The 27,647-nt window shown below is 32.3% G+C and overlaps 2 protein-coding genes across 2 annotated transcripts in view; one reads left to right on the top strand and one right to left on the bottom strand.

The window, feature by feature from the left end:
* LOC111626485 (unconventional myosin-Ib-like) overlaps positions 1-27,647 on the top strand; it is a 472,422-nt gene that overhangs the window by 276,449 nt on the left and 168,326 nt on the right. The gene's annotated exons all lie outside the window — the stretch shown is intronic.
* LOC111626483 lies at positions 21,610-23,073 on the bottom strand. The gene has a single exon (XM_023369862.1). The coding sequence runs from the start codon at positions 22,540-22,542 to the stop codon at positions 21,853-21,855; it is 690 nt and encodes a 229-aa protein (XP_023225630.1). The 5' UTR covers positions 22,543-23,073; the 3' UTR covers positions 21,610-21,852.

The raw sequence follows: 27,647 nt of genomic DNA, 5'->3' as shown, positions 1-27,647 counted from the left end.
TAGAGTTTGGCATAAAGGCCACACTATTTCTTGTAGCATGAGAAATAAAGCTCAGCAGTGGCAGTACACATATCTAATGGTGGCTGACAATTGTTTGTATAATGGTGACTGTCATTCAAAAATATTGTAATTAAATAGTTTATTGGCCAATGTAGTTGCCAGATTGGGTAACTTCTAAGTGACTCAAGTTACTGAATTTTTATTTTAAGCTATTTACTACTTTTTAAGTTACAGAATGTAATCTGGTACATTTTTAATAATACATTGTAAAAAAATATTTAACCACATATCTTATAAATAGTGAATGTATCATAGATAATATGAGTCAGATACAAATTTTTAACAATAATAGTTGTTAAAGCCATCTGGAAGTATATACAATGTATATGCTGCTAGAATTTTTCACCAACTGAAGACATTAAAATTAAGTACATACTAGAAAGAGATTATGAATGAAGAAACTAAACTTCTAAACAATATGAAATTTTAAGAGAAGAGTTACATTGACATAAAGAAAATATCTTAATTATTTATTTATTTATTTACTTTTGTAACGTTTTTTATTTAATTATTAATTTTAATTAATAAGAATAAAGTTTACACTTTTATGTAAATGAAACTGAAAATTATAAATTCCTCTCTTTATTTACTTTCTTGCATAACTTGCTATTTTTTGAAAATTTTGTACCACTTTTGTAATGTTAGATCTGGCAACGTTGGACCAATATATTGACAGGCTGAATGTTCAACAGTTATTCTTATTCAAACTTTGTTTCAAACAATTCTCTTTTGTAGTTTGCTCCTTTATTTCATCTCTATTCTTCCTTAGGCTTTAATTAATATTTACATTTAAATATAAAATATCATGAAAATACAGAATTGTCTTAAGTTTCTTTTCCATCATTTCAAACACCAGTGACAGTCCAGAACAATTTTTAGTTATGGAGATAGCCACAAATAAAAAGTTATGCCTCTGCAAAAAATGTAAAATGGAAAAGTGTCCTCTGGTGATTATGCCAGAGGATGCTTAAGTAGAGGAAATGGAAAAGCCCTGTATATTTTCTAGTGATAGTCCAGAACAATTTTCACGTATGAAAAATTGTTCTGAACTGTCACTGGTGTTTGAAATGACAGAAAAAGAAAACTAAGACAATTTTGTATTTTTGTGATATTTTATGTTTTAATATAAACATTAATACTGTCAGTCAAGTTTTTAATTTTACTCAAATTTAATTAATTAATATTTCAACAATTTCAATGCAAAATGGCAGGAAAATTACACATTAGACTCTACTGGCTTATGAAAAAGTATAGTCTTGGATATATGCTATTTCAGTAGGCAACCAAGTTAAATAAAACAATATGTTGCAAAATATGTTCATCACCAATAGCATGTGATCAAGTCAGTTTTCGGTGTTTATTAATTGTCAGTTTTATTTTATTTTAATTTTTTTCAAAATAAAATGTGATGAGTACTGGTTTCCTCTTTTCCAGCCTTTTCTGAGTGTTACTTACTTGAGCTTCTCTTTCTTTTGCTTGAGCTCTTTCTAGGATGCCATGAGCAATTTTAATATCATTTAAGTCTCATATTTTCATAATGCTTGTTTCAATCTTGTATTGCCTTTACTTATTAATTTTTCCCTTGCCAATTTCTTCCCATTTTCATGTTTTCTGGTCTCCTGATAGTTCTTCTCTAAGACTTGTCCTCCTGCCTTGTTTTTTTCATCATGCTTATACAGATTTTTTGTTTTCTCTATTCATCTTGTTCTTTTTATTTCTGTATTTGCACTTCTGCTTCTTTCTTCCACTTCTCAAGCTCAAGGTGCACATATGCAAGATTTTCTTATATTTTAAGTAAGTAAACCTTGCATCTGTGAATAGTCCATTGATCACAAGATCTGGTTAGTTATATAATATTTTTAGTCCATCCTTTATATACAGGTAAGTGTATTTACAGACAGTGAAGAGTGATCAGGAGTCACAATTTATGCAGATGATAAGTTTCAGCATCTGCACTGCTATGTGGCAATGTTAATGCAATTTTTACAACTTTCAGGATAACTGGATATTTTGTTTCATTGCTTGCATTTCTAAGAGAAAAAAAAATTGTTCATTGAATGTTGATCCTTTTATTATATTACCGGTCTGTCATTTTTTCAAGTTGTAGAAGTCTCCATTCATCAATAAGTTGTTTTTCAGAAACATTCACTGGTAATGCATTTTCCAACTTCACAATACTTTCACATGCACTTTCATCAGACAAGTTTTTCAAATTGAGACAAGACAAATGTGCGATATTTTGTGCACATATTAATGTGGATTTCTGAAGCAAATATTATAGTGATGTCATGCATTTTGTCTAAATTCCAAAATATCTTGTTTTGCTTTCTGCAATATAGTTTCAATTCTTTGTTCAAATTTCAGTGCTTGCAAAAGAATCATATTGCATAAAAATTAACACAACAAACACCTAAAATACTAGCGAGAATATTAAACACAAAGTGCAAATGTTTTTGTCTGTGTTAAATGGACTTCGGACGAAAACATTTGCACTTCATGTTTAATATTCTCGCTGGTATTTTAGGTGTTTGTTGTGTTGATTTTTATATAATAATAACCAGTTGTTAAGTTGCAGTTGTCAGAATCATATTTTTCTCATCAAGCAGTTCAGTGTCATTGATTTTAAGCTCAGTTAAATGACAAACAGCTTCTGGTTTGCAAATCTTGCCCAACACTGTAGTAATTACAGACATCATTTCATCATAAAATCATTCATCATTCATTACATAGTTATTTACAATTTTGCCATTTTGGCTGTTTGAAGAACTTATTGTTATTAATGTTGATTTCTTTTTGCTTTATTTTTAAAATCTAGAAATACATTCACCCCTGTACTCACTTCATATCCTTTTAATTCAATTGTAGGTGTTTATGAACAATTCCAATTATGTAAATGAAGTGTAAAAATATATAAATATGATTATTTGGTTAATTTTGAATAGCTCATAAATAAATATAATTTATCATTTTTATTTTGACTAATTTCCTTGTCCAGTAATAATAATAAAATAAATTTGGAAACAATTCAACAGAAAGTAAATTTTATTATCAATATTATAATTCTGCTTAATCTTTTCAAATTGTTGTAACTTTTAACTCTTTCCCAACTCCACAAAAATTGTGTTTTCAGTGTGAGTAGCAGGGGGCCACTGGGTGAACCCTAATGACCACTTAATCTGCACGGGTTGGACAGACCCGCTCTCGGTTGTTGGATGGCATAGGAGGGCTAAAAACATGAGTGGGGAGGAGTCATAAGTCGAGACCAGGTGTCCAATTGATTACACGGGTTTAAATTAACGAACACATTTAATAAACAACTAAGAAAATTTACACAAAGATATTAAATACAACATACGCGTATCAAGATATAAATAGGTATTCTAAAATCTATTCTAACCTAACGCTAAAATCCGAGAGAGAGCTCACGTTAGAGAGAGATAAATAATAATGGCAAGGTTTTACCTCGAAGGCAACGTTTTCCAATTATAGGGCGTTGATAAAACACACTGTGATCGTCGTCTTCTACTCTGAGATGTCCTTCTCAGGCCGTGCGGCTATGTCCGGTTACGGTGTATGCTCCGTCACTCCTAATCTGTAGAGAGTTCTTCCTGGTGAAGTTTGCTCGGAGGTTTCTTCTGTTAACCTCTTCGAGGAGTAATTTTGTCGTATCAGGAGAATAGAAAAATATTCAAAGTTTTTACCTTTCCATGGAGCGGCGATTATGAGCTTCGTAGATCCTGAGAGTGCTGGAAGAGTAGTCCACTGCGTTCTCTTCCCCCGACGATCGCTCTCGGTCTTCCTTATCTGTCCAGAGGGGTTTCTTCGGCTAAGCGCACTGAGTAGAAAATCCGACCCCTTTATATACCCGATCAGCGTGGGAAAAATCTGGAATTTGTTGACGTCTTTTTGACAGTTCTCCCTGATTTATGACAGTCTCCCGCACCGTAGAAAAACTTATCTCCTTATTTGGTCATTTTTATCGTCCGGTCGCTCGGACGTATGGGGGTCACGTGACATCGTGGTCCCTCGTCGATGACCTTCGGACGATGAAAGTCACCCTCACTAACTACGCAGTTAGTGTGAAAATAAAACCAGCGTCTGTATTCTCACATCAGTGAGTTGTACTTAAAAATGTTTTTTCTAATTATCTTGATAAAATATTTGTATAAAAGTTTCATTAGTACAGGAACTCCTCATTAGTTCAAAATTCAAGAGATGAAATTATTGTGACTTCAGATTATCAAGTTTTGAATTATCCAAAATTTACATATATCTGTACAATAAGCCAAATGCCATGTAACTTATGTAATTTATTAAGCAAATGGAGTATGGCTACAGAATGCCATTTTTTTTAATTAATAAATAATAAGATAAATGTGAAGATAAACATCACATGTCCAGTGAGAATCTTGCAGGTTGCAGATAGGTTTTATCAGTGGCATGCCATGACATTTGATGATAGGGAAGCTGTTTCTGTAAGAAGCTGACTTCCAGGGGCAATCAGTTAATTCTTTAAATGTATTTTCAATAGATTATAGATTCCCTGTGCCCTCTAAATGCCGATTCTTACTTTGATAAAAACATATAACATCGATTAATTTAAATATATCTATTAGCCATAACTATCTTGTTATAATTTTCAATATTTATTCTATATTATTTACTAATGTTAAATTCTATTCCGCTTTGATTTCCAAATTGCTTCAAATACGAAAGAATCGATGATTTTTCGTGTCTTTTGCCAGCTAAATTGTCAAAGCCATTCTTATTCCACAAGCTAATTTTATTTGAAAATAGTAGGCAAGTCAGCAAAACAATTTTTGCATTTTTATGCATTTACAGAGCCATTTTGTCGTGAAAATGTCGAACAAATTTTTTATTGAAATGTTTATATTTAACTTAGGCATTGACCTTTCTCTTTTATTAATGTTTTCTTTTTCATTATATGATCTTGAGCCAAAACTTTTTTAAAATAAATTTTCAATATTGCAATTACATTCTGAATCGCTATCCATGATATAAAGGCTAAAATTAAAAATAAAATTATAAAAACTTACTTGGTGAAGTAAAATGTGTGGTGGATATCCATACCTGGTACAAAATATTCTTCAATTGTATGAATATACTTTTAAAGAAAATTATAATTAAATATAGCTTTGTAAAGAAACATACATAAAAATAACATAAAATCTTCTTTACTTTTTAAATCTTAACCACTTAGTCAAATAGCTCCCTACAAGTGGAATTAGAGACAGTTCTGCTAGGTGTGCAGCATATGCATGCACACACGCTGCCAAATCTCGAGGGTGCCCATATTGGTCAATGTCAAATGCCTCTTTTCGCGCATCACTAGCATATCTCAAAGGATGCAACAGTGTTGTTGTAAATTTTAAATGTTTCTCACCATAGTTATAAGAATCTAAATATGTTAAACTTAATAGTCATTTGTTTTCTAACCAATTCGTTTTAGGACCAGGTGTCCACAGAAATTTCCAAAATTTACAACTTTTTGGTCACTCTCGTTGAACTGGAAAAATTTCTGTTTATATTACATCTAATATTATGAAGAAATCAGTCCCCACTGTACAGTACTTGGTTAGAGATTGGGTCGGTTAAGTTTTTAAGTAATATTCCGGCTCTTTCAGCAGGGTTTTATTTTGTCCCTAATTCCCTAATCTCTTAATTATTTAACTACTTCTTAAGTAGAAATAAGTCGAACTGGTTACTTTATACTGTACTTGAATATTTGTAGTCTTGGGAAAAAAGTGGAAAGGCAAATTTTTATGACAACTGGTATATAAATCGTAAATTTAAGGAAAATAAATTATAGAGCTTTTTCTGTACCTTGTGCATCTCTCTTTCATTAAATTTAGTTGTAAATGATGCTACCAAAGTAACAGTTAATTTTTTAACATTATACAAGAATTGTACACATTTTTTCTACATCCTCTTATAGATGGGACATATGAAATCGTAATATTACTGGTTTAACATTGAAATCCGTAAGTAATATAAGATGGGAGAGTGGAATAAAAGGAAAATAAATATATCATATATTTTAATGGATTTTTTAAAACTCTTGCCAACTATACAGAACTATCATAAAAACATACCAGTAAATTCTTATCGGTTGGGTTAAGTTATAAATCTATTCATGATTCACGTAATCGGGCAAGTGCATCCAAATATCTAGCAGGCAGGCAGCTAACAGCCCAGAACCAGTCCTGGATAGAATTGGAAGCGTTATACGTATGTAGCTTCCACCCAAGGTCGTAGGCTTCCACCAGCTAAACCAGGTGAGGTTGGTGTTCTGTAAAGCGCATGCGCAAATCTGGCTGTTCAGAAGCTGACAATATAGCGCTTCCATTCCGCCACTAATATTCGAATATACAATAGCAATCTTATTTTTTTTTTCATATGTAGTATAGAACTTTGTAATTAGATACATAATGCGGTTATAATAAAATATTGTGCGATTATTTTCATATAATTAAAATTAATATGTATTTATTTTTTAGAAAATACAAGGGAAGTGGTGCTTTTACCGCTTCCAATGACAGCATGCCACTGGGTTTTATAAAAAGTAAAGCAGAATTTCTCAAACTGTAACCCAACATATTTTTATAGTGGCCCAAAAAGTAGTAAGTCACCCAAATCTAGTAGCCTAGAACCCTACAAATATCTCAATCTGCTACTTGTAGCATAATCTAGTAATTTCAAAAACCAGCTGTATTTATGAGATAAGAGGAAAAAAGGGTAGTCCATGGGTAAGGTGACACCTGAAAATGTGTTACTAAAATAGAAAAGCCATATTGAGCAGAGTTAGAGAAAGAAAAGAATTGGCCAGAATGGGCCAATTCTTTTCTTTCAGAATATTCTAAATTAAAAATTATTAATTTAATTTAATTTTGCTACAAATGTTGATATTTATGAATTAGCATGCATCTTGTCATTTCTAACAGATATCTATCTATTCTTCCTTTCTGCTATTTCATTTTTTTTTTGTGGGAATAAGGTGCCGTATTTTTACATAGTCTACCTTCATATTTAAAGAACATTTTTTAGTTGGTACTTGAAAATTCACCTCCTCTTTTGGATCTGATTTGTTGTGGAGTTTTCCAAATTTTATTTGTCCAAATATTCAGCATATTCCTTTATTTTATTGTGTACTATTATATTTAAGAAGAATAAAAGTGGCCAAATAATAATAGACATATAATTGTAATATATTTTACTTATGTATCAGCACACATTAAGATATTAAAGATACTTGTTTATGTTTTAGAATAATTCCTACCAGAACAATTTATTGAGATTGAATAATGTTAATAAGTTGTTTGATTTCAAGCATTTCTGTAATTATTATATATAGGCAATGCTGAAAGTTTCAGATAAGTTCAAATTGTTCATTATATGTATATAGTCTATCATATCTTCTTGAAATATTTTCTATCACATTCTATATAGCATTTCATCATCTCACACCAAATGCAGAAATACTCATGTCACTTACCTCTAAAATGCTTCCAGTGTACTCTCTGTATACAAAAGCTTCTCCTCCACATCAGAAATGTTGTCTACAAAGCTGTTTCTTGTCTTTGGAAATAGAAAATGGCTATAAGGTGCCAGATTTGGAGTGGAGAATGAATGGTTTTCTAGTTAAATACAGGTAGCCTGTGATTAACCTGGTTAATTAATCCCTCAATGCTATTGTGTATATCAAAATCATGTTCATCAAATACAGTATCTATGCTAAGTAAAGATAGCTGGTAAAGTTGCATTAAGTAAGGAATGCTTGTGTTTAACTTGCCTGGAAATTCATTGTCTTCATCATCATGTGTACTGAAACATTGTCATAGTGAAGATAGAAGATTGATGCAATCTTTGGATGTCTCTGATGAATTCCAGAATGTAATGTAATATATCAATTGTCACTGCCAATATTTTTATCCTCTAGACCATGCATTGTCAACAAGTCACTTGCCTAGTTAATTGCAACATTATTTTGGGTCAATTGCAGATATCATGACCAAAACAAAAACATTTGCAATTTCATTGGAAATTCCAAATAAATGTTTTAATATTAATTCCATATTTTATACAGAGAAATTTTTCTATTGTTATGGTGTTTGTAAAGTAGTGACCTTTTAGCAGAGTGGGGACAAAAGAGGCGCGACCTTGTCAATTGGACCCATGTGCAGTCGGGTAATACCACTTGTAAGGGGTTGACTTGTAAACAAGGGAAAACAAAAAAGGCACCGGCTTTGTTAATTGGACCCACCTGCAGTCAGATGGTAGTACATTTGCCATATGGTAAACAAACAAACGTAAACAAGTGGCGGACGTTTGTGTAAGCTTCACTCTCGTCGGATGATGGCGGACCCGAGTGTAAGCTGTTTGGGCATAAAAAAGCGTTGTGATTGGTCGGAAGTCCCCGTTCCAAAAACCCTTAAATTGCGGGTTGAACGAGAGAGGAGAGAGAAGGGCAAGAGACTGATACACGGTTGTCTCAGGCACTTGGGAAGCCCGCTGAGCGTAAAGAGAGAGTGTTCTCCTTTGTTGATCTTCTCAGAGACGGGTTAGTGCTGAGACTGGACCGACCGTGCAGTTGAGCCAACTCCACAAGCTGAATGAGGTCTCTCCAAAGGTTATTAGTACCCAGACGCCAATCTGGCATGTGAATTCACCACGCATGGTTATCCTGTACATGTACTATATTTTCTAACTTGTACTTTCTACAACTGTAAATAAACTGTAAATATATTCAATTTGAGTGTGGAAGTGTGCTTTCCAACGAACCTGATTCACTACACTGAGTCATGATACACAGGAAATTAACTCAATGAGACGGAGTTGGGAAGGAACAGCAATAAGATCTTCACTGTGTTATTGTATGAAAAAATGCATGGTCATCTTCGTTTCTGATTGTAACAGTGAAAAGCTCATGTACAGATATTGAACAAGAAATGCAAGAAAATGGTATCTGCTTTTCTCATGGATGGTCATGGCTAGATTAGTTATTATTTTAGAAATTACTTTCTTGAATCGCTAATGATTTCAGTTATGTACAAAATGAGTGTGCCAACGAGCAAAGCTCATCGTTTTCACTATAAATGAGTAATGAAATATTTTTTTATTATGGTAAAAGATAAATGCATTTATCTTTTATTACATATATTAAAAGTGGCTGTTGTTAAGAAGTGTCAATTGTTTGGAGGTGAGCTGAAATTACATAAGTTGTATAAATTGAAAGGTAACTTATTATTGTTACTAGGATAGAAAATTATTTTTAAAAAATTGTACAAAAACTTCTTTAACATTCTGAGAAGTTCTAAAAGCACAAACAGATAAATCTTTTATTACAGGCTACAACCTACATTAAAATACTAAAAAAAATGAAACAGTATCTTCTGCCAGTGGTAAAAATTAAAATTTCTTCAATTGTTTTTTAAAACATAATTAATCATTGATGTTGAAATTTTTTTAAATTACCTCTATCAAAAGACATTGTTTCATCTTTAGATATTTTAACATAAGATTTAGTCTGGAATAAAAACTCAGTTTATTTTTGTTTTTTATAAGTAGACATTTCAGAATGACTTTAGTGCAAAACTTTTTGCAATTGTTTACAATATTAAACTCAGTTAGTTCTTGATATTTTTTAAGGATGCACCGATAAGCAAAATGGCCGATTACCGATAACCGATTAATCGGCCATGCATTATCGGCCGATACCGATTAATCGGCTGATTAGTGTTAATAATTTATTGCATTAATAGTGTGAGATCCTTGAGTTAATTATACAGTTAATTATAATGTGGAAAAAACCCATTTTTTTCCACCTGGTATTTCCATCCCCCAGGTCAGGTAAACAAGAGACAATCGAATATCCTCATAAAATCAACAATCTCTTTTTTTGTTTCTAAAATAAATCTCAATACTTAATTGTTGATGCATGGAAACTTCGACATTGTTTAAAAAGCTGAAGTGTTTGTGTTTAACAGAAACAAAATATATTTCTTTAACTGCTGATATTTGGACAGCAACTACAAACAATTCTGCTTTTTTAAGTGTAACAGCCCACTGGTTGAATGATGATTTTCAGCAGGAAAGAGCTGTTTTGCAAATTGTTTCCTTTGAAGGTTCCCACACAGCTACATGAATCAGTGAACAGTTAAAAATTGTTCTTGAACAGTATAAGTTGACAAGTGATAAGATATTCTTAGTACTAAGAGATTCTGCAGCAAATCTGGTAGCTGGAATTAGGAATTGCAACTTAGAAGCATTATCATGCTTTATACATACGCTGCAGCTGACACTAAACGAATGCATATTTTCTAAACAAGATGTGAAAACTATAATCACAGTTAATAGAAATATTGTCACACATTTTAATCATTCTGCTGTAGCTGTAATCAAATTGGAAGATTTGCAAGAAAAGTTAGGTTTGCAGAAACACAAATTAATTCAAGATGTTCCTACTCGCTGGAATTCTACATACTACATGTTGGAACAGCAAAAGGCCCTTGTCACATATGCTATAGATAATAAAATTCCTACGTTGAGCCCATATCAGTGGTCTCTCGTTGAAAAAATTGTTCTACTTGTAAAACCATTCAAAGAAATTACTGTGGAAAGCCAGCAAACGAGAAGCCACTTCATCTTCAATAATTCCCACAATAGAGACTCTGAAATTATTCTTATCAAAAGCAAAGATCAGTAGTTCCTTTAGTGGCATTAATACCACAACAGAAGAACTAGAAAATCCAATAAAAAAAGATTTTCAGCATATATAGAATACAAGTCTTTATGCTTGTCATTTTTATTAGATTCAAAATGAAATTTCAAAAATAAAATATGCTAGAGGAAATCTCAATAAGAATTAAATTCTGAAGCTTCTACTTCTGGAGGTGATCAAGATGGAGGTGAATTTCTAAGTTTTTCTGATTTATTTGATGAATTAGCTTCTGGTAAACAAAAGAATGAAGAATAGCATGTTTTTAAAAAAAAAAAAAAAAAAACGAAAGAGACGAACAAACGTTTCGATCAAGAATTAGAAACATATTTATATTTACCCTTTAAACAAAGACATAGTGACCTATTTTTGTGGTGGAAAAGTTTAAAAGAACTTTTTCCTAATTTGAGCAAAATAGCTATGAAATATTTAAGTGCCCCAGCATCTTCCATTGAAAGTGAAAAAATTTTCAGCACTGGAGGTAACATTTATGAGCCGGCAAAAAATAGGTTATGCCCTGAAAATGGTGAAATTCTCATGTTTTTGCATTACAATTTAAGGGTTTTACAGTTTGAATATTAAATTTTTATTTGTTTTATATGTTTAAAGTTTAAACTTATAAAACAAATAAAAATTTAATTTCTCTTCTTAACATATTCAATACTCTCTTTTTTATTTAAAGTTTAAACTTTATACAGTATTATACGTTATATTATACTTATAATATGTATCGATGAAAGGAATAATTTGAATTGTAAAATTTTTTTAATATTCAGTTTGTCATGTAATAAATAATAAATATATAACAGAAATTTACTAGCATTGTACGTAACATTCTAACAAAAATACCAAAATGTAAAATTGGCCGATTATCGAAACCGATTAATCGGCTAAGTGGCCGATATGGCCGATTACCGATTACTTATTGATTAATTGGTGCATTCTTAATATTTTTTATGATAAATTTGTGTTTTATATTTACAGCAAAATTTGTTAACCATATGAATTTTAAAAGCCAGTTGTCAAACTAGCTATCTTATCAATAGTGATCAATTTTGTACAATGCATTGTTATTTTCTGCATATCATTTTGAGAGCAATAGACATTGTTGAGAGGTTAAAAATAGGATTTTTAGAGGTGGAAGCTGTTATTGGGAGGGGCTATTGTTTGCTGAAAACTATAGTTACACAGCCAAACCTCCAATTATTACTTCTAAATGATAGGCATTTTTTCAAAAATACTTTTTTTTTGTTGTATGCATATTTTGTTTAAAAAAACATTTTTGAAAAAATGCCTATCATTTAGAGGTGATAATTGGAGTTTTGACTATGTAACTATAATTTTCAGCATAATTTCATTTTCTAAGAATGACCAATCTAGTCAACTTTTATAAAGGAATAAAGATGTGCTGATATATTGTCAGTATTTTGACTCATGAAGTGGATCTGGACCATATTCTGATCATTTATCTCTTGTCTTTTTTTTTCAAAGACAAATAACATCAAAATGAGAGACAAAACTCATCGTTATCATTTATGTCACGATTATATTAGGTTGTGTGAAGTGTGCGAATACCGTAGACAAAGAAACTCAAATTTTATAATATAACAATCTTTAATTCACATACGAACTACAAGAAATTTTTATTGGATGCCAGCTATACAATCTCTATCCCTGATCTAATTACACTAGTATAGTAACTAAAATTTACCAAACATAAGTTTATATATTGCGACAATCCTTTCCTTACTTGAATTACTAGTCTACCAATGGAAAATACAATTATATATCTTACAACTAAGCTTACAACTAATTATTATCTACTTACGATGAGATATAGATTTAAGACCAGAGAGAAAGTAGGAAATAAAGATGAGAGGAAAGTTTGTACCCAATGATTTTTTTCTTGGCATTGTCCAAGGTGATATTAATATTAGTAAGTTGGAAGAACCTTTCTATTCATAGCGAATATTAACCTTTTTTCCTTAGAAATTATATTAAGCTAAATACACTGGAACAAATAAAGACACTCTTCATAGTTTTCGCTATCCTAATTTTCTTCTCTCTCCCAACAATTTTTTCACGTCTCCATGCGGTGCCAAAAATCACACTGGAGAGCTCTCTTCACGTGTCCTTTCCCATCCCATTCTACACCAAAGAATGAAAGATGGTAAAATCATTAAAAAAAGATGGAGCTGATGGCATTTCCAAGTGAATTGTACAGTGGTCTCTTTAAAAAAAGAATCAAAAACATTATCTCTATCTTAAAATAATTTTTCTCAAGATAGAGAACATTCTCTAATATGATTGTATAGCAGGACTAGCATTTAGTCATCCATATTCCATATAATGAAATTGAGGTTACAGACAAATGACCATCTGCTCATCTTTAGAAGACAAGGGAATCTTCAAGAGAAAAAGTTATTCAGAATTGCATTTCAGAAGAGATGATCTCTCAAGATATAAAGAAATGTTAGCCAATCAGCAACTGGCATGTGATATAGACACTGTCTCTTGAAGACAAGAGACATTGAGCAGAACATGGTCCCTAATCTCATTATAAGTTGGCCAGGCCTGTTCTAGGCATATATAGTTGCAATATGACCATCTTGGTTAAACAACATAGCCATCATTTGGTGACAAACACAGCTAGGATATTTTACCTTTGCAGATGAACTATTCCAGCTGTGTTGTTCACCTAAAGCTTTAAACCAAATAAAACAAACTTTTATCAGTTTAGTTAGTTAAAAGTTTGTTTAAATTGCTTAGAAAATAAAGTTATTGTTTCTATGCATTTTGCTGTTAAAAATGTTATAATTAAAGTTTTATGGATCATAAAATAATAACTGATGATATGTATAGTTCAATGTTTTTGGAATCCTTTGAATTTGTTTTCAAGTTCTTTTCATTAAAATTTTTTAATTTCTTAAATGTTTTAACAAATGATAAACTTTTCTTTCAATCTTTAAACCCTATTTTAATATTATTACTTGAATCAAAATAACAATTTCATAAACAACCAATTATAACAACAGATTCAAATATGAAGTCAATATTTTTTATTACCAGAAATATTTTCAAACTATTTTGGTTCATCATAAAATAAGTCTGATATTTGTTTTTAGAATATAGGTATGTTGCTGTCATCCTTTTGATAAGTGTAGCAGTTGTCTTCATGATTTGAGAGGTATCAGTGGAATGTCAAAAATTATATCTGGTGTTGAACCCTTTCTATCCCTCTCCCACAGCTTTGCTCACAAACTTCAAAAACACTATCTTCCAAGGGAGAAGGAAAAGCTAACAAGAAGCAGATGTACAGCCACCACAGATATATATACATAGATTCAAAATGTTTATAACAATTATTTTTTAATTTTTTAATTAAACAAATATTTTTCAAATTGAAAATTTTAAAATTGTTAATCTAAGTTATTCTATTAAAGTTGGTAGAACAATGTGTACACCACACAGATCAATTAATGTGGATGGAGTGATAAAATTTATTCTATTATTCTAAAACTAGCATATGATGAATTGAGATGATGTGGAAACATTTGTAGTAATAAAAAGTATTGACTTCTACAGTCTGTTTATAAAAGTCAACCTTTCTTATTGCATTTGTTACATTTTATGATTAAATTTAAAGTTATGCTTAGAATATGTGATTTTTTTTTTCCTTTCTTTCTTTTTTCTTTCTTTTTTGAAAATATGATATGATATGATATGATATGATATATATATATATATATGTCAGTCATGCATGTTATGCATATTATAAGTCATTCATGCATGTTATGTTTTTAAACACTTAATGTGTGTGTATATATATATATATATTATACACACACACATACATACATACATACATACATACATACATATACACATTAAGTGTTTAAAAAAACATAACATGCATGAATGACTTATAATAATAATTAATGATCTAGAGGAATATTTAAAACTTAATTGATTTTAAAAAATTATTACTGATTTAATGATATTATGAAAAGTTGCAATACTAAATTATAATAAAGGTTAAATGCAATGATTGTTTTTGAATTGATACAATTAAACACTATTACTGTTTAATTTTATCATTTCAAAATATTTAGAGATTTCAATATCTAATTCAACAGCAATGGATCAAATGTGTGTTAATATAATCAGATTTTGATATAAACTACTTTCTTTCTGTTGAAAGTTTCTTTATCAAATTTGTATTGATTCCAAATTTAATATTTTTCTTGTATTAATTTGTTTTATATGAGATTTTTATTTTTATTTTTTTCATATAAAGGACATTTTAATAGAAAGATAGTGGAATCTGGCTACATTAACACACTCTGGATTGCTGTTGAGTACATTGAATGCCATCATCTAGGAATTTGAATACCTTACAACTTGTTTTGATCAATGGATTTGTTTGAAATATTTCATCAATTAAAGAAAAAGGTAAGTTAATGACAATGACAAGATATTATGTTTTCATTTAAGTTTTTTAAGTGATTTATAACATTTTAAAAAATTACTACTAAAATCAGTTATATAGTTATTGTCAAATAAACTAGATAATCATTTAATTTCTAAGATTACAATATATATTGTTTAGTTAAATTTTATTTTATTTTATTATTTTTTATATATGTATATATGTTTGTGGAAAGCATAACTTTTAAAAATAGTGTGAAATATTTATTACTCCAGTTTTTTATTGAAAAAATTATTATAAGTAAATAAAATTATATCATATAAAACAGAAATAATAATATAAAATTTTTCAATAAATATTGCTCAAATGTTAATGAAAGTTTTAAACGAGATGAATTGTGATTGTGACATTACAATGAGATTGCAAAAATGAATATAGCAATGTGGATTGCTAAATTTATTTTTGTTTTAAAATGGAATGAAAACTTCCTGACATCTACTAATTAACTTATTTTAACAATAATATAAATTTAATTAATAATTTAGAAGCAAGAGTGGCTTAAATTATGCACTTCTCTCTCTGTGTAGGGGAGGATAGATATATACTTTAGTGAATGTCAGGTTTTCTATCGTGCTTGCTCATCAGCTAGCTCTAGAATTCAGAGATTAAGTCATCCTTTTTAGGCAATATATGATTGATCCAGGAATAAAAAAGATAGTTGAAATATCTTCTACTTTGTATTAGACTTTGAAGCAATAGATTTGACTTTAGTTATTAGCTTTAGGATCTTGAAGATTTTGAGATCCTGGAAATAGAATCTTGGATTTTACTCTCTTAATTGATATTTTAGAAACATCTGTAAAAAATAATCCATAGCAAATCTCATATAAGCCAGTTTATAGATTGTAACAGTGCAAATTTAAAATAAAATTTTCATTAATCAATATCACACCTTCCTTACATCTTCTAGCAATACTTTATTAAAGACAAACGTTTCCAGTCTAGTTTATGGACCTGCTTCAAATTCTACACTTTTGAATTGAACAGTTTAATTAATGAGTATTCCAAAATTGCTATATTTCTGTAATATGCATTATTACTAATATGCATTGTATTTAAAATGTATTATATTATTGATGAGTCAGCCAGGTAATGATCGGTACGGAGGCATCAAGAGAATGGGCACCTGAGTGCTCACTTTGGATGTAGCCAGGAAATAATAAACATAACAAAACACTTTTGTTATTATTTTTCCATTTTTTAACTCAATGTTAAGATCTAAGAAATGAACCTGGTTATTACTGCTTTGGCTGAGCTTTAATGTTAATCCATGCTGGTTGTAATTAAATGTTTGCTCGACCTCTTTTATGCTTAGTTTAGATTTCCAGATAATCAAAATATCATCAACATATCATGCTATAACAAATGTTCATTAAGAATTTCTCTATTGCTTTACCTTCCAGATTTCTAGTTAATAACTCACATGAACACTCCTTGAAAGGGTACTTCCCATTGGAACACCACATTTCTGTATATATGTTTGATTGTTAAAAGTGAAAAAAGTGTGGTTATACACAAGCAGCTAATTAAAGTTATGCTGTTACTGCATCATATAACACCTAATGCACAACTTTTGATGTTGATTGTTTTTTCTATTCATCATTTCTATTTTAAGTTTTGAGTTATATTTATTTTAAATATTGTTTATATAACTTTACATATGCAAATATCTAATTATTTTTATTTCATTCTATGAATGAAATTAAAATGACATTTTTTTAAAAAATGAAATAAAGAACATCAGATTAAACATTGAAACATTTAAATTTTGGAGTACTCATTAAACTGTTTAATTTGAAAGTGTAGAATCTGAAGCAGGTTATAAACTAGGCTGAAAACGTTTTTTTTCTAATAAAGTATTGCTGGAAGATGTAAGGATGGAGTGATATTGATTAATGTTAAGATAAGTTCTAGCTTTGGACAACTCATTGCTTAACGAAATTTTCATATAAATATTAAATTCTTTAAAATATATGACTATTATTAGTTTAACAAGTTTAATTTATTTATTTTGATTAACATTTTTGAGATTTTTTTTTATGTTTCATCTTCAGATTTATTAGAACATCTAGTTTAAAATAGTAATATTCTTTGAACATTATGTTAAGGAAAATAGGGTAATGTTCTTAAATATAGTTTAAACTTGAAAGAAGAAATGTTTAAACTAAATAAAAGCACTGAATCAAGAATGTGACTAAGTCACATTTTAAAGAAACAGAACTGAATACTGTTCCATAGTAATTAAAACATACCAAAGTCAATAGTGAACTCAGTTTTCAAGAAAAAAATGTATCTTTTTCTCACTGCAACACTGAATGTTTTCATTTTCCTACACTTTTGTTTGAGAAAGTTTACGTGAGATCTGGCAATTAGCATTTCAGCTACATTTCATGTGACTAAATGGCTGTATACGTGTAGATGTATCACAGAGGCTTGTATTTTTTCTATTTTCTAGTGGGTTATTACTAAGTTTCAAGTACAAGTATATTTTTATTATTGAAGTTAAAGAGGACAATATTGATAACTGTCCAGATGTGGAAGTGGAGCATAAAAGTAGAAAAAGGATAATTTTTTCTGATAATTGTTTTTCACAAAGCAAAAACAAGTATTTATTTGTTTTTCCTGTGGGATTTATGTATTAGCTGGAAATATAGAAAAATCTGAAAATTTATCCCAGCATAAATTGAAAAAATTCTTTATTTAGAACTTTCAATGACAATAACTTTTACTTATACTATACAAAGCAAAAAGCTTTTGTTACATACAAAAAAAGATGATGTAACAAAACCACCAGAAATGTCCTTGTGAACAAACAAAAACTTAACTTAAATCTAATGCTTATATCTATTAGAGCTCAAAAAACAAGGAGATAGACTAGTTAGTATTTTTCTGAAAACTAAGTAAAGGAAGCAATAAAAAATGGTTGGAGGCATTAATGGCATAACACATGTTTGGAGTTCGATCCCCTATGCTAATCGCTCGGTGCTGCTCAGGATATGTCCAGTCGGAATTTTATATCTCTTTCTTTATTTACCAATATACATATACAGTAGAGCCTCGATTATCCAACCCCCTATCAATCGACCCCTCGGTTAACGGACCGTCCTAGTCTGCAAATTTCAAATGTCCGCTATTGATGTGGTGCTACAATATTTGGCTATGTCTGGGCTACTTTAATATTATTTTTACGTGTTTTAGCTGGCAACACTGGATCGACCATGAAAGGGAGCCAGTATTTAAACGAGACTTAACTTTCTAATTTTTAACAATACAATAGTGATGATTATTATTTAAAAAAATTTTTGTTAGGCTTAACATCGATGAAAATTCAACGCAAAGTAGGTTAATAGCGATATACTAATATACTAATTACATGGGATATAATAATATACTACAATAATAATAGATTTTTTTATACTTTTCGGTTATCCGCCATTTCAATTATCTGACCACCCCGAGTCCCCAATTAGGTCGGATAATCGAGGCTGTACTGTATATATATATACAGTAATGTACAATATTACAGCCCAACATCGGTTGAAGGTTTTAAGTTGTTTGTGCTGCGTCTGTTTCCTGTAGCTGTTCCTTGGAAAGTGGGTGACCAGTTCAAAGTTTGCTTTTTACTTTCCTTGTGCCCTCTATCATCAGAATTGGCCCGTAGCCAATGAGCGCTACAGTGTTCCCCCCCAGTGACAACGATATAGACATCAGAGGTATCGGGGGTTGAACCGGACATGACGTCCTGACCGGGTCGTGGTGGTTGGTGCTTGTGTTGGTGTGACAGGGTTGCTTGCATTGTTGACTGGTGGAGTGGATGTATCGTTTGCAGTTGTTTCGATGAATGCTGGTTTGAGCCGATCTATGCTGATGACAGCTTCTCTGCCTTATATTAGTACGGTGAAATGTTTATTAGATCGTGTAAGGACTTGATAAGGGCCATCGTAGGGAGCTTGTAGGGGTTTTTTCACAGAATCGTTTCTAACAAATACGTAGGAGCATTCTATTATTGAGGGATGTAGAAAGGTGATAATTTTGTCATGTGCGGACATTTGGACTGGAGAAAAATTGTTCATAATATTGCGGAGGCGCTGAAGAAAGATGGGTGGCTCAAGGGAGTTATTATTTGTCGGTTGTATGAAGTCGGCAGGTAAACGTAGAGTGGTGCCATATACCATTTCCGAGCAAGTGCTCCCGACGTCGGGTTTAAATGTGGAACGGAGCCCAAGCAGAAATGTAGAGAGACTTTCTGTCCAGCGGTTGTTGTCACTGCATCATAGGGCTTGTTTGAGTGTGCGGTGAAATTGCTCTACCAGCCCATTTGATGATGGGTGATAGGGGGTTGTGCAAATTCGTTTGATTCCAAACAGGGCAGTGAGTGACATGAAGAGTTGGGACTGAAACTGTCGTCCCTGGTCAGTCATTATAATGGAAGGAACTCCGAATTGAACTACCCATGTTGATATGAATGTTTTCACTACCGTTTCTGCCGTTATGTCCAGGATTGGTGTGGCCTCTGGCCAGCGTCTGAATCGGTTGACACATCTAAGGAGGTACACGAATCCTTCTGATGGGGGAAGTGGTCCCACGATGTCCATGTGTACGTGGTCGAATCGTTGCTTGGGTAGGTCGAACTGTTGCAGTGGGCTTCGAATGTGGCGGTTGATTTTATTCCGCTGACAAGTTATGCATGTTCTGCACCATTGATTGGTATCCTTGAGCATGGCTGGCCATACAAAACATTCCTGAATTAGTTTCCGGGTTGCACGAGTGCCTGGGTGGGAGAGATTGTGAACGGAATTGAACACTTCACAGCAAAAGTTAATCGGAATATATGGTCGTATCCTATTATTTGACGTATCACACATGATTTGTAGTTTGGAATTGAGAGTGAGAGGTTGTAGCTGTAAGGAAGATTGTTGGGTACATTTATAGTTTTTTAAGTTCTTCATTGTTGTTTTCCTGTGCTATTGCGGTGAAGTCTAAGGAAGAAGGTAGCTGGATGTTGTTGATTCGAGAGAGAGTGTCAGCTACAGTATTGTCAGCTCCATGAATATATCTGATATCAGTGCTGAATTGCGCAATGAAATCACGTTGTCAGAGTTGTCAAGGAGAACAGGATGTAGATTTTTTATTGAGGGCAAAGGTGGTCGATGGTCAGTTAGAATAGTGAAATGTCTTCCCTCGAGGTGATGCCTAAAGTGTTTGATGGATGAATACATGCCGAGGAGCTCTCTGTCATAAGTGCTGTATTTTCATTCTGCATTGGACGACTTGCGAGAGAAGAAGGCAAGTAGACATGGACCTTGGTCGGTATGGCATTGCAGAACGGATCGAATGGCAAGGTCCGATGCGTCGACCATCAAGGAAAGTTTGCTATTACTCGGTTGAAATGCAAGCATGGCCGCTTTTTCCAAGTCGGATTTGCACTTGTTGAATGCAGTTGTCATCTCTTCGGTTCACCAGATAGTGCGTTTGTCGTTTTTTCTGCTACCTTTCAAAATATCGTACAGAGGTGCTTGGATAGCTGCAGCATTTGGGAGAAAGCGATGGTAAAAATTTAACATTGCCACGAAACATTGTAGTTCGGCAATTATTCATGGCCGTGGAAAATTTTTGATGGTTTGAACTTTCTCAGGTGAAGGTTGTATGCCAACGGGAGTGATTAGGCATCCGAGGAAAGGTACTGAGGTCTGACCAAGGACGCATTTCGATGGGTTCAGGGTAAGTCCATGTTCTTGAAGTCGTGTGAAAACTTGATGGAGGTGTTGTAGATGTTCGTCCTTGTCTACAGATGCAACCAGGATGTCATCAAAATATGGGACACAGAAGTTAAGTCCACGTAGCACTTGGTGGATAAATCGTTGAAAGGTCTGTCCAGCATTTCACAGTCCAAACGGCATGAATAGATACTCGTATAATCCGAACAGCGTAGTTATGGCAGTCTTAGATACGTCCGCTGGATTGACTGGTATTTGATGGTAGGCTCTTGCTAGATCTAGGGTGGAAAATATTGTCTTCCCATGTAATAATTGCATACAGTCTTGTATGTGTGGCACAGGGTATCTATCAGGGTAAGTAATTGCGTTTAAGCGGCGATAATCCCCGCATGGCCACCAGTCTCCATTTGGTTTTCTTACCATGTGTAAGGGACTGGCCCATGCACTCTTTGATGGCTGAATGATTCCCTGTGCCATCATGAACTCAAACTCTTTGCGAGCGGCAAGAAGAGTGTCTGGAGATAGACGACATGGTTTGCTAAACACAGGTGGACCCTGTGTTTCTATGTGGTGGTAGACCTGAGCCTTTTGTTTTGGTTTGTCCAATCTTGATGGATTAGTGATATTAGGGAATTGGGCCAAAAGTTTGTGGTATGGTGAGTCGCCAGACATGACTGTGATGCTAGTGGAGGCTGGTAGCTTCTTCATTGTTATCCTTTTGGATGTAAGCTTAGTTGTGGCATCAATCAAGCAGTTATGTTTTATGTCGACAAGTAGGTTGAAATGTTTCAAAAGATTGAACTTAGGATGGGTTGAGCAACATCAGCGATGATAAAGGGCCAGCTAAAGGTTCAACGAAGATTTAAATTTATCGTGAGTAGTCTGGTTTTGTATGTTGAAATTTGAGTGCCGTTTGCTGCATAAAGAGTGAGTTTTCCTGGATGGATAGGTTGAGCTGCGAATTTTTTTGGTATGACTGATATGTCTGCTCCTGTGTCGACCAGAAAGTGAAGTTTGGATGAAGGTTTGGCCATAAAGATTCTATTGACTTGGCATTTGCTCTCTGTGGCCACAGGGAGCTGCCTGTCTAGTTTCCCGATTTTTGGAATGAACAAGGTGGGGTGCATTTTTTTTACATTTGCAAAGTTAGTGTGATAAAAGCATAAGCCACCTTCTGATTCTTTGTAACAGTGTCGCTCACAGGATGGACTTCGTCCATGCGAGTCCTGGCGATTTCGGAAATTGTATCTTGGACGATGTTGGTATCTTGGTGCTTGTACCAGGGTAGCGAGTTCATTCACTTGCAATGTTAATTCCTGTATTTGTTTTTCGATTGGATTGCTAATAGAGAATTGTTCCTGTTGGCTGATTGGCATGTGGTTTATGATGGTAAGTTCGTGTATTTTATCAGCCATTGTGGCAAGTTGTGGCAGAGTTTCATTCGAGGCTGCCAGAATAGCTTGGATATTTCCTGGTAGTCTTCGAAGCCACAGCAATTTTAATAAGTCTTCACTGAAATGACCATTGGCGAGGTCACGCATCTTAGTTAATAAGTGTGATGGGCGCTGGTCGCCCAATTCAAGTCCTTGTAATAGTGTTTGCAATTTGGACGTTTGGCTTTCCGAGTATATGTTAATCAGCCTTTTTTTTTATAGTGTCGTACTTGTTATTTTCAGGTGGCTTAGTCACCAGGTCGTGTACCGGTTCTAAGATGTCTGATTCTATTGTTCAAATAATGTAGTAATATTTGGTTATGTCGGCGGAAACATTAGCGATGGCAAACTGGGCTTCGAGTTGGGCAAACCAGAGAGTGGGATTGTTCTTCCAAAATGGAGGTGGCTTGACTGCCACTCAAGAGATTTGCAGAACACCGGCTGACTCCATTATATCAATTGATGAAATTTTCCAAAATAAAGATATAAAATTGTTACTGACCTTCTTAAATTACAGGAAATAGTTAAGTTTTGTTTTTCTGATCTTGTGATTGTACGATGGAGATGGATTATCCTTGTGGGGCACGTGTCTTCTTTATTTGGCTCACCAGTTTTGAAGTTCGATCCCCTATGCTAATCGCTCAGTGCTGCTCAGGATACGTCCAGTCGGAATTTTATATATCTTTCTTTATTTACCAATATATATATATACAGTAATGTACAATATTACAGCCCAACATCAGTCGAAGGTTTTAAGTTGTTTGTGTTGTGTCTGTTTCCCGTAGCTGTTCCTCGGAAAGTGGGTGACCAGTTCAAAGTTTGCTTTTTACTTTCCTTGCGCCCTCTATCGTCAGAATCTGCCTGTAGCCGATGGGCGCCACACATGTTTACATGAGCTTGATAAATCTTGTAAAGTTCTTACTGTAATTAATGATATGAAGGAATGCATCTACTTGTGGCACAGAAGATTAGGACATTGTGACATGAACTCCATAATTTTGATGCACAATAAGCAGTTGGTTACATGAATAAATATTCAGAAATTTTACATATTTAAACCTTGCATCAAGGCTAAAATGATTACTAAGTCTTTTTGAAAGAAATCAGAAACCAAAATGTATCAATTACTTGGATTAATACACACAGACATATGCTGCTCAATGTAAACAGCAACACTGAGTGGCAACACATAATTTTGATAAACGATTACTCTATGTACACCAAAATATATCTTTTTATACATAAGAGTGAAGTATCCAATAAAATAAAGGGAATATGTTAAATATGTACGTACAAAATCTTGAAAAACTCCACAATAAATCAGATCCAAAAGAGGAGGTGAATTTTCAAGTACAAACTTATAGATGTTTTTTAAATATGAAGGTAGACTGTGTGAAACTATGACATCTTATTCCCTCAACAAAATGGAGCAGCAGAAAGGAAGAATAGATATCTGCTAGAAATTATAAGATGCACATTAATTGAGCCATTCACAAGCCAAATCGATTAACTTCACATTTCAAACTTTTTAAAATTTTAGTGTCAAAGCACTTGATATACTCATAACTTTTTATATTCATAATAAGTTTCCCTAATAATAAGGATCACTACCACTTAATGACAAAATTTTATTGGCCATTGAAATTCAGAAGCCAATCTAATTAACTCCATACTGTAACATAAATCAGCCAGCTTACACTGCAGCATTGCAATCGCAGTGTGTGCTGACCAGTGCCTTGTAGATAACGGTAAATTATTTAATGTTTTCTCATCATAAAAAGTGAGTAAAATAAATTAGTTAGTTACAGTCACCTGCCACAGAAATAAGTATACTTGTGGAATATTGAATGATTGTTTTAATTTTGGTGGCAATTGTTTTTAGGGAAAAAAAATGATATCATTATATTAAGATGGATGAAGCTAAAAATAATTTTTTCATCCCTCCTATTAAACATGATTCTTATAAAAGTTTAAAAACAAATCAACGTAATGGTACCTCAAATACAGCTGATAAAGAAGACATCATGTATGTTGCTGAATAATCAATTTAAACAAAATAATAATAACAACCATTATAACAGTTATTATTCATTTTTGTGAAAAATCTTTAATTTACAATAAAGAAGTTTCTCTATAATAAACTATATGAAAGACTGAATTTTAAGTTATGTTTTTCACTTGCCAAATTGATTAACTCCCTCAATCACACAAAAATTGTAATAGTAATAACAATTATAGTATATCTATGCTATCTTATATATTCTATATGTAATTAAATAAAAGTTACATCTACAATAATATATTCTACAATGTTTATTTGAATTTATATTTTAAAAGGAATTTTAAAAAAGAATGTATATTATTTTGTCACCTTTTTCCACTCNAACAATTATTGTATATCTATGCTATCTTATATATTCTATATGTAATTAAATAAAAGTTACATCTACAATAATATATTCTACAATGTTTATTTGAATTTATATTTTAAAAGGAATTTTAAAAAAGAATGTATATTATTTTGTCACCTTTTTCCACTCTATTTTATGGAATTAATCGCTTTGGCAAGTGAGCAGCACAATTGATGCTGGATTACCCAATGAATACTGGGAGAAGTGGTAAATAATGCAAATTACCTATAGAATAGATTAATTACTAAAGTGAGTGAAACAACTCCATATGAAAAATGGCATGGAAAGGAACCAAACCTCTCACATATAAGAATTTTCAGATGCTCAGCCTATGCAATTAACCATAAAGAAACACAAAAGAAACTAGAACTTAAAGCCACAAAACTAATTATTGTAGAATATGAGAGAGCATCAAAAGTTTATTGATTAGTTGACACAAAAACTGATAAGATAACCATAAGCAGAAATGTTCACTTTCTGGAAAATGGCACACACAAAGACTCCAAAGTTGATATGCACAATAATAAGCAAAATTTGAAACAAGTAACATTTCAAAGAATGGATCAAAACTATGGATAAGGAAATAATAGCCATAAAAGCATAACAGCATCTGGACAACTACAAAACTATCTCCTGGTAAAACTGCAGTAGGAAATAGATGGATATACAAAATTGAAAGAGACAAAACAATAAAGTTAATCATTTTTAAGGTTCATTTAGTCCCTCAAAGATACACACAAAAGAATGGCTTTTATTACAATGATATACATGCTCCCATGATCAAGACTGTCATCTTATGAATGCTCCTAACTATTGCTGGAATTGAAAACATGAAAGATAAACATTATGACATTGAGAAGACTTACTTAAATGGAGACCTGTTACATCAAGTATACATGAAACAACCTGAAGGATGCAAAGAAGGATCACTTGGATTTGGTTTGCAAATTTGAAATATTTAGACTTAAATATGTAAAGTACTATTTTTAGCTTATCCGCTCTACAACGAATTTTGTTCCGGAAAGAGCCAGTACCTAACGGGTACTTTATGCGGGTTTGCGTTTGTTAGTTTGCCAGGTCTGGACTTTCACGTGCACCGAAATAAAATTAACGACAAGTTAGTCAGAAAATCAATAAAAGTATTTAATAACGAACTAGGAATAACTATGTACAATATTTATAACAAAACAACAAATTTATTCAAACAAATAAAATCCAAAAGTCAACCCGACAAAATTCAATCTTATTCTAACTTAGAACTATTCCCCTTGGAATTCCGACAAAAATCAATCCTTAACTTAAGGTACAGAATTTCTTACAACTATAAATCCTAACCGTCACCTCAATTATACTAGGAACCTTTTTCCAGCTCAAGACTTTCCTATTCTTCGATCCACAAATTGAAAACTGCAAACGCTTTGGACTATTTCCTATTGGACACCTCGTTCACTGCTACCAACAGACTACGCTTAATCCTTTCAGGAGCTCACCTCTGCTTTCTTCACTTGAGCTACGCTATTTATAGTCTGAGGTGACGTCACAGTTTCTAAGTGAGACACTCCCCTCATTTACATACTTACACGTAACATTCACTTTTTTCTTGTTCATCTCGTAGCTTAATTCCCGACAATACTTTGTTAACCTTTTACAGTCTTTTCGTGAACAATTATTGGGATGTTTCCTTTAAGGTTTAACAAGTCTCCTAAAGTCTGTGGGTAATTCTCCCCCTTTCAGTGCGGGCTTGCTATCTGCCGCTCAGGCGTGCACATGAGTGCAGTTGCTAGCTATGGCGCTTTTTTTTTTTTTCGTCGGTGAGTTGGTTTTATCTTCTCTTTTTAACTTTCTAAGGTGATGGGTGAGGAAACCTTCGTCCTAACTAAACATAAGCCCCAAACAAAATATAATAAAAGCAAAAGAAAAGTAAAATAAAAATAACGCTCGAACTTGGTTCCTTACAAATAGACTAATTAGTAATAAATAAATATGAGCCCACTGGTCTTATTGTTATGATTACAGATTCATCACACACTTTTCTGATTTTTATTCATTAATTAATGCATGATATCCCAGAATGCATTTCAGCTTATTTGACAGTCCTCTTCAGCCTGATTACATATATACCTTTTGACAATATGATATTATTATTAAAAACATATGAAAGAATCTAAGAAATGAAAATACAATATACATATAAACTGACATTTATATTAGTATGTAACTAACCACATACAACATTATAACAACAATCATAAAAAACATTCATAAAAATTGATGTTAAAGTTAACCAAACACGTGGTTATTTATTACTAATTAATAGATAATAATAGATTGGAAGCATATTTCAAACTTAAATAGATTGTTCATAGAGCATGGGAAATGTTGGTAAAGAATTTAAAATGTTTTCCTTTAATTCTTCAGTGGACATGCCTTTTAGAGTTTTATGAAAGAGTGTGTTGTGACTATTATGCTGTATATATAAAATTAATTTATATCCTCCAATATATAACTTTTTTTAAAAAGAGAATAAAATAAAATAGGGAATAATCTTAGAACTTTTTATTGAACAATTTCAGTTATAAAGTTTCTAGATAATTAAAAGTAAGTTACTCCACTTTCATCTGTTTCTTATCTTCACATATGGCACATTTAGTGATCATATGACAGTGTTTCTTGAAGACAATTTACCACATTCTTGACAAATTAATTTTGTTCTATTATTCTTGTCTTCTACAAAAAGTCATCTATCTCATCAGCCAAATTGTTCTAAACCTCCTTCTAACTTCTTCAGAGTCAAAGCTGTAT

Source organism: Centruroides sculpturatus, unplaced genomic scaffold, assembly GCF_000671375.1.
Source record: "Centruroides sculpturatus isolate CEXI.00-Female unplaced genomic scaffold, Cexi_2.0 scaffold318, whole genome shotgun sequence".
NCBI classification, from domain to species: domain Eukaryota; kingdom Metazoa; phylum Arthropoda; class Arachnida; order Scorpiones; family Buthidae; genus Centruroides; species Centruroides sculpturatus.
This window is presented reverse-complemented; position numbering and strand designations above follow the sequence as displayed.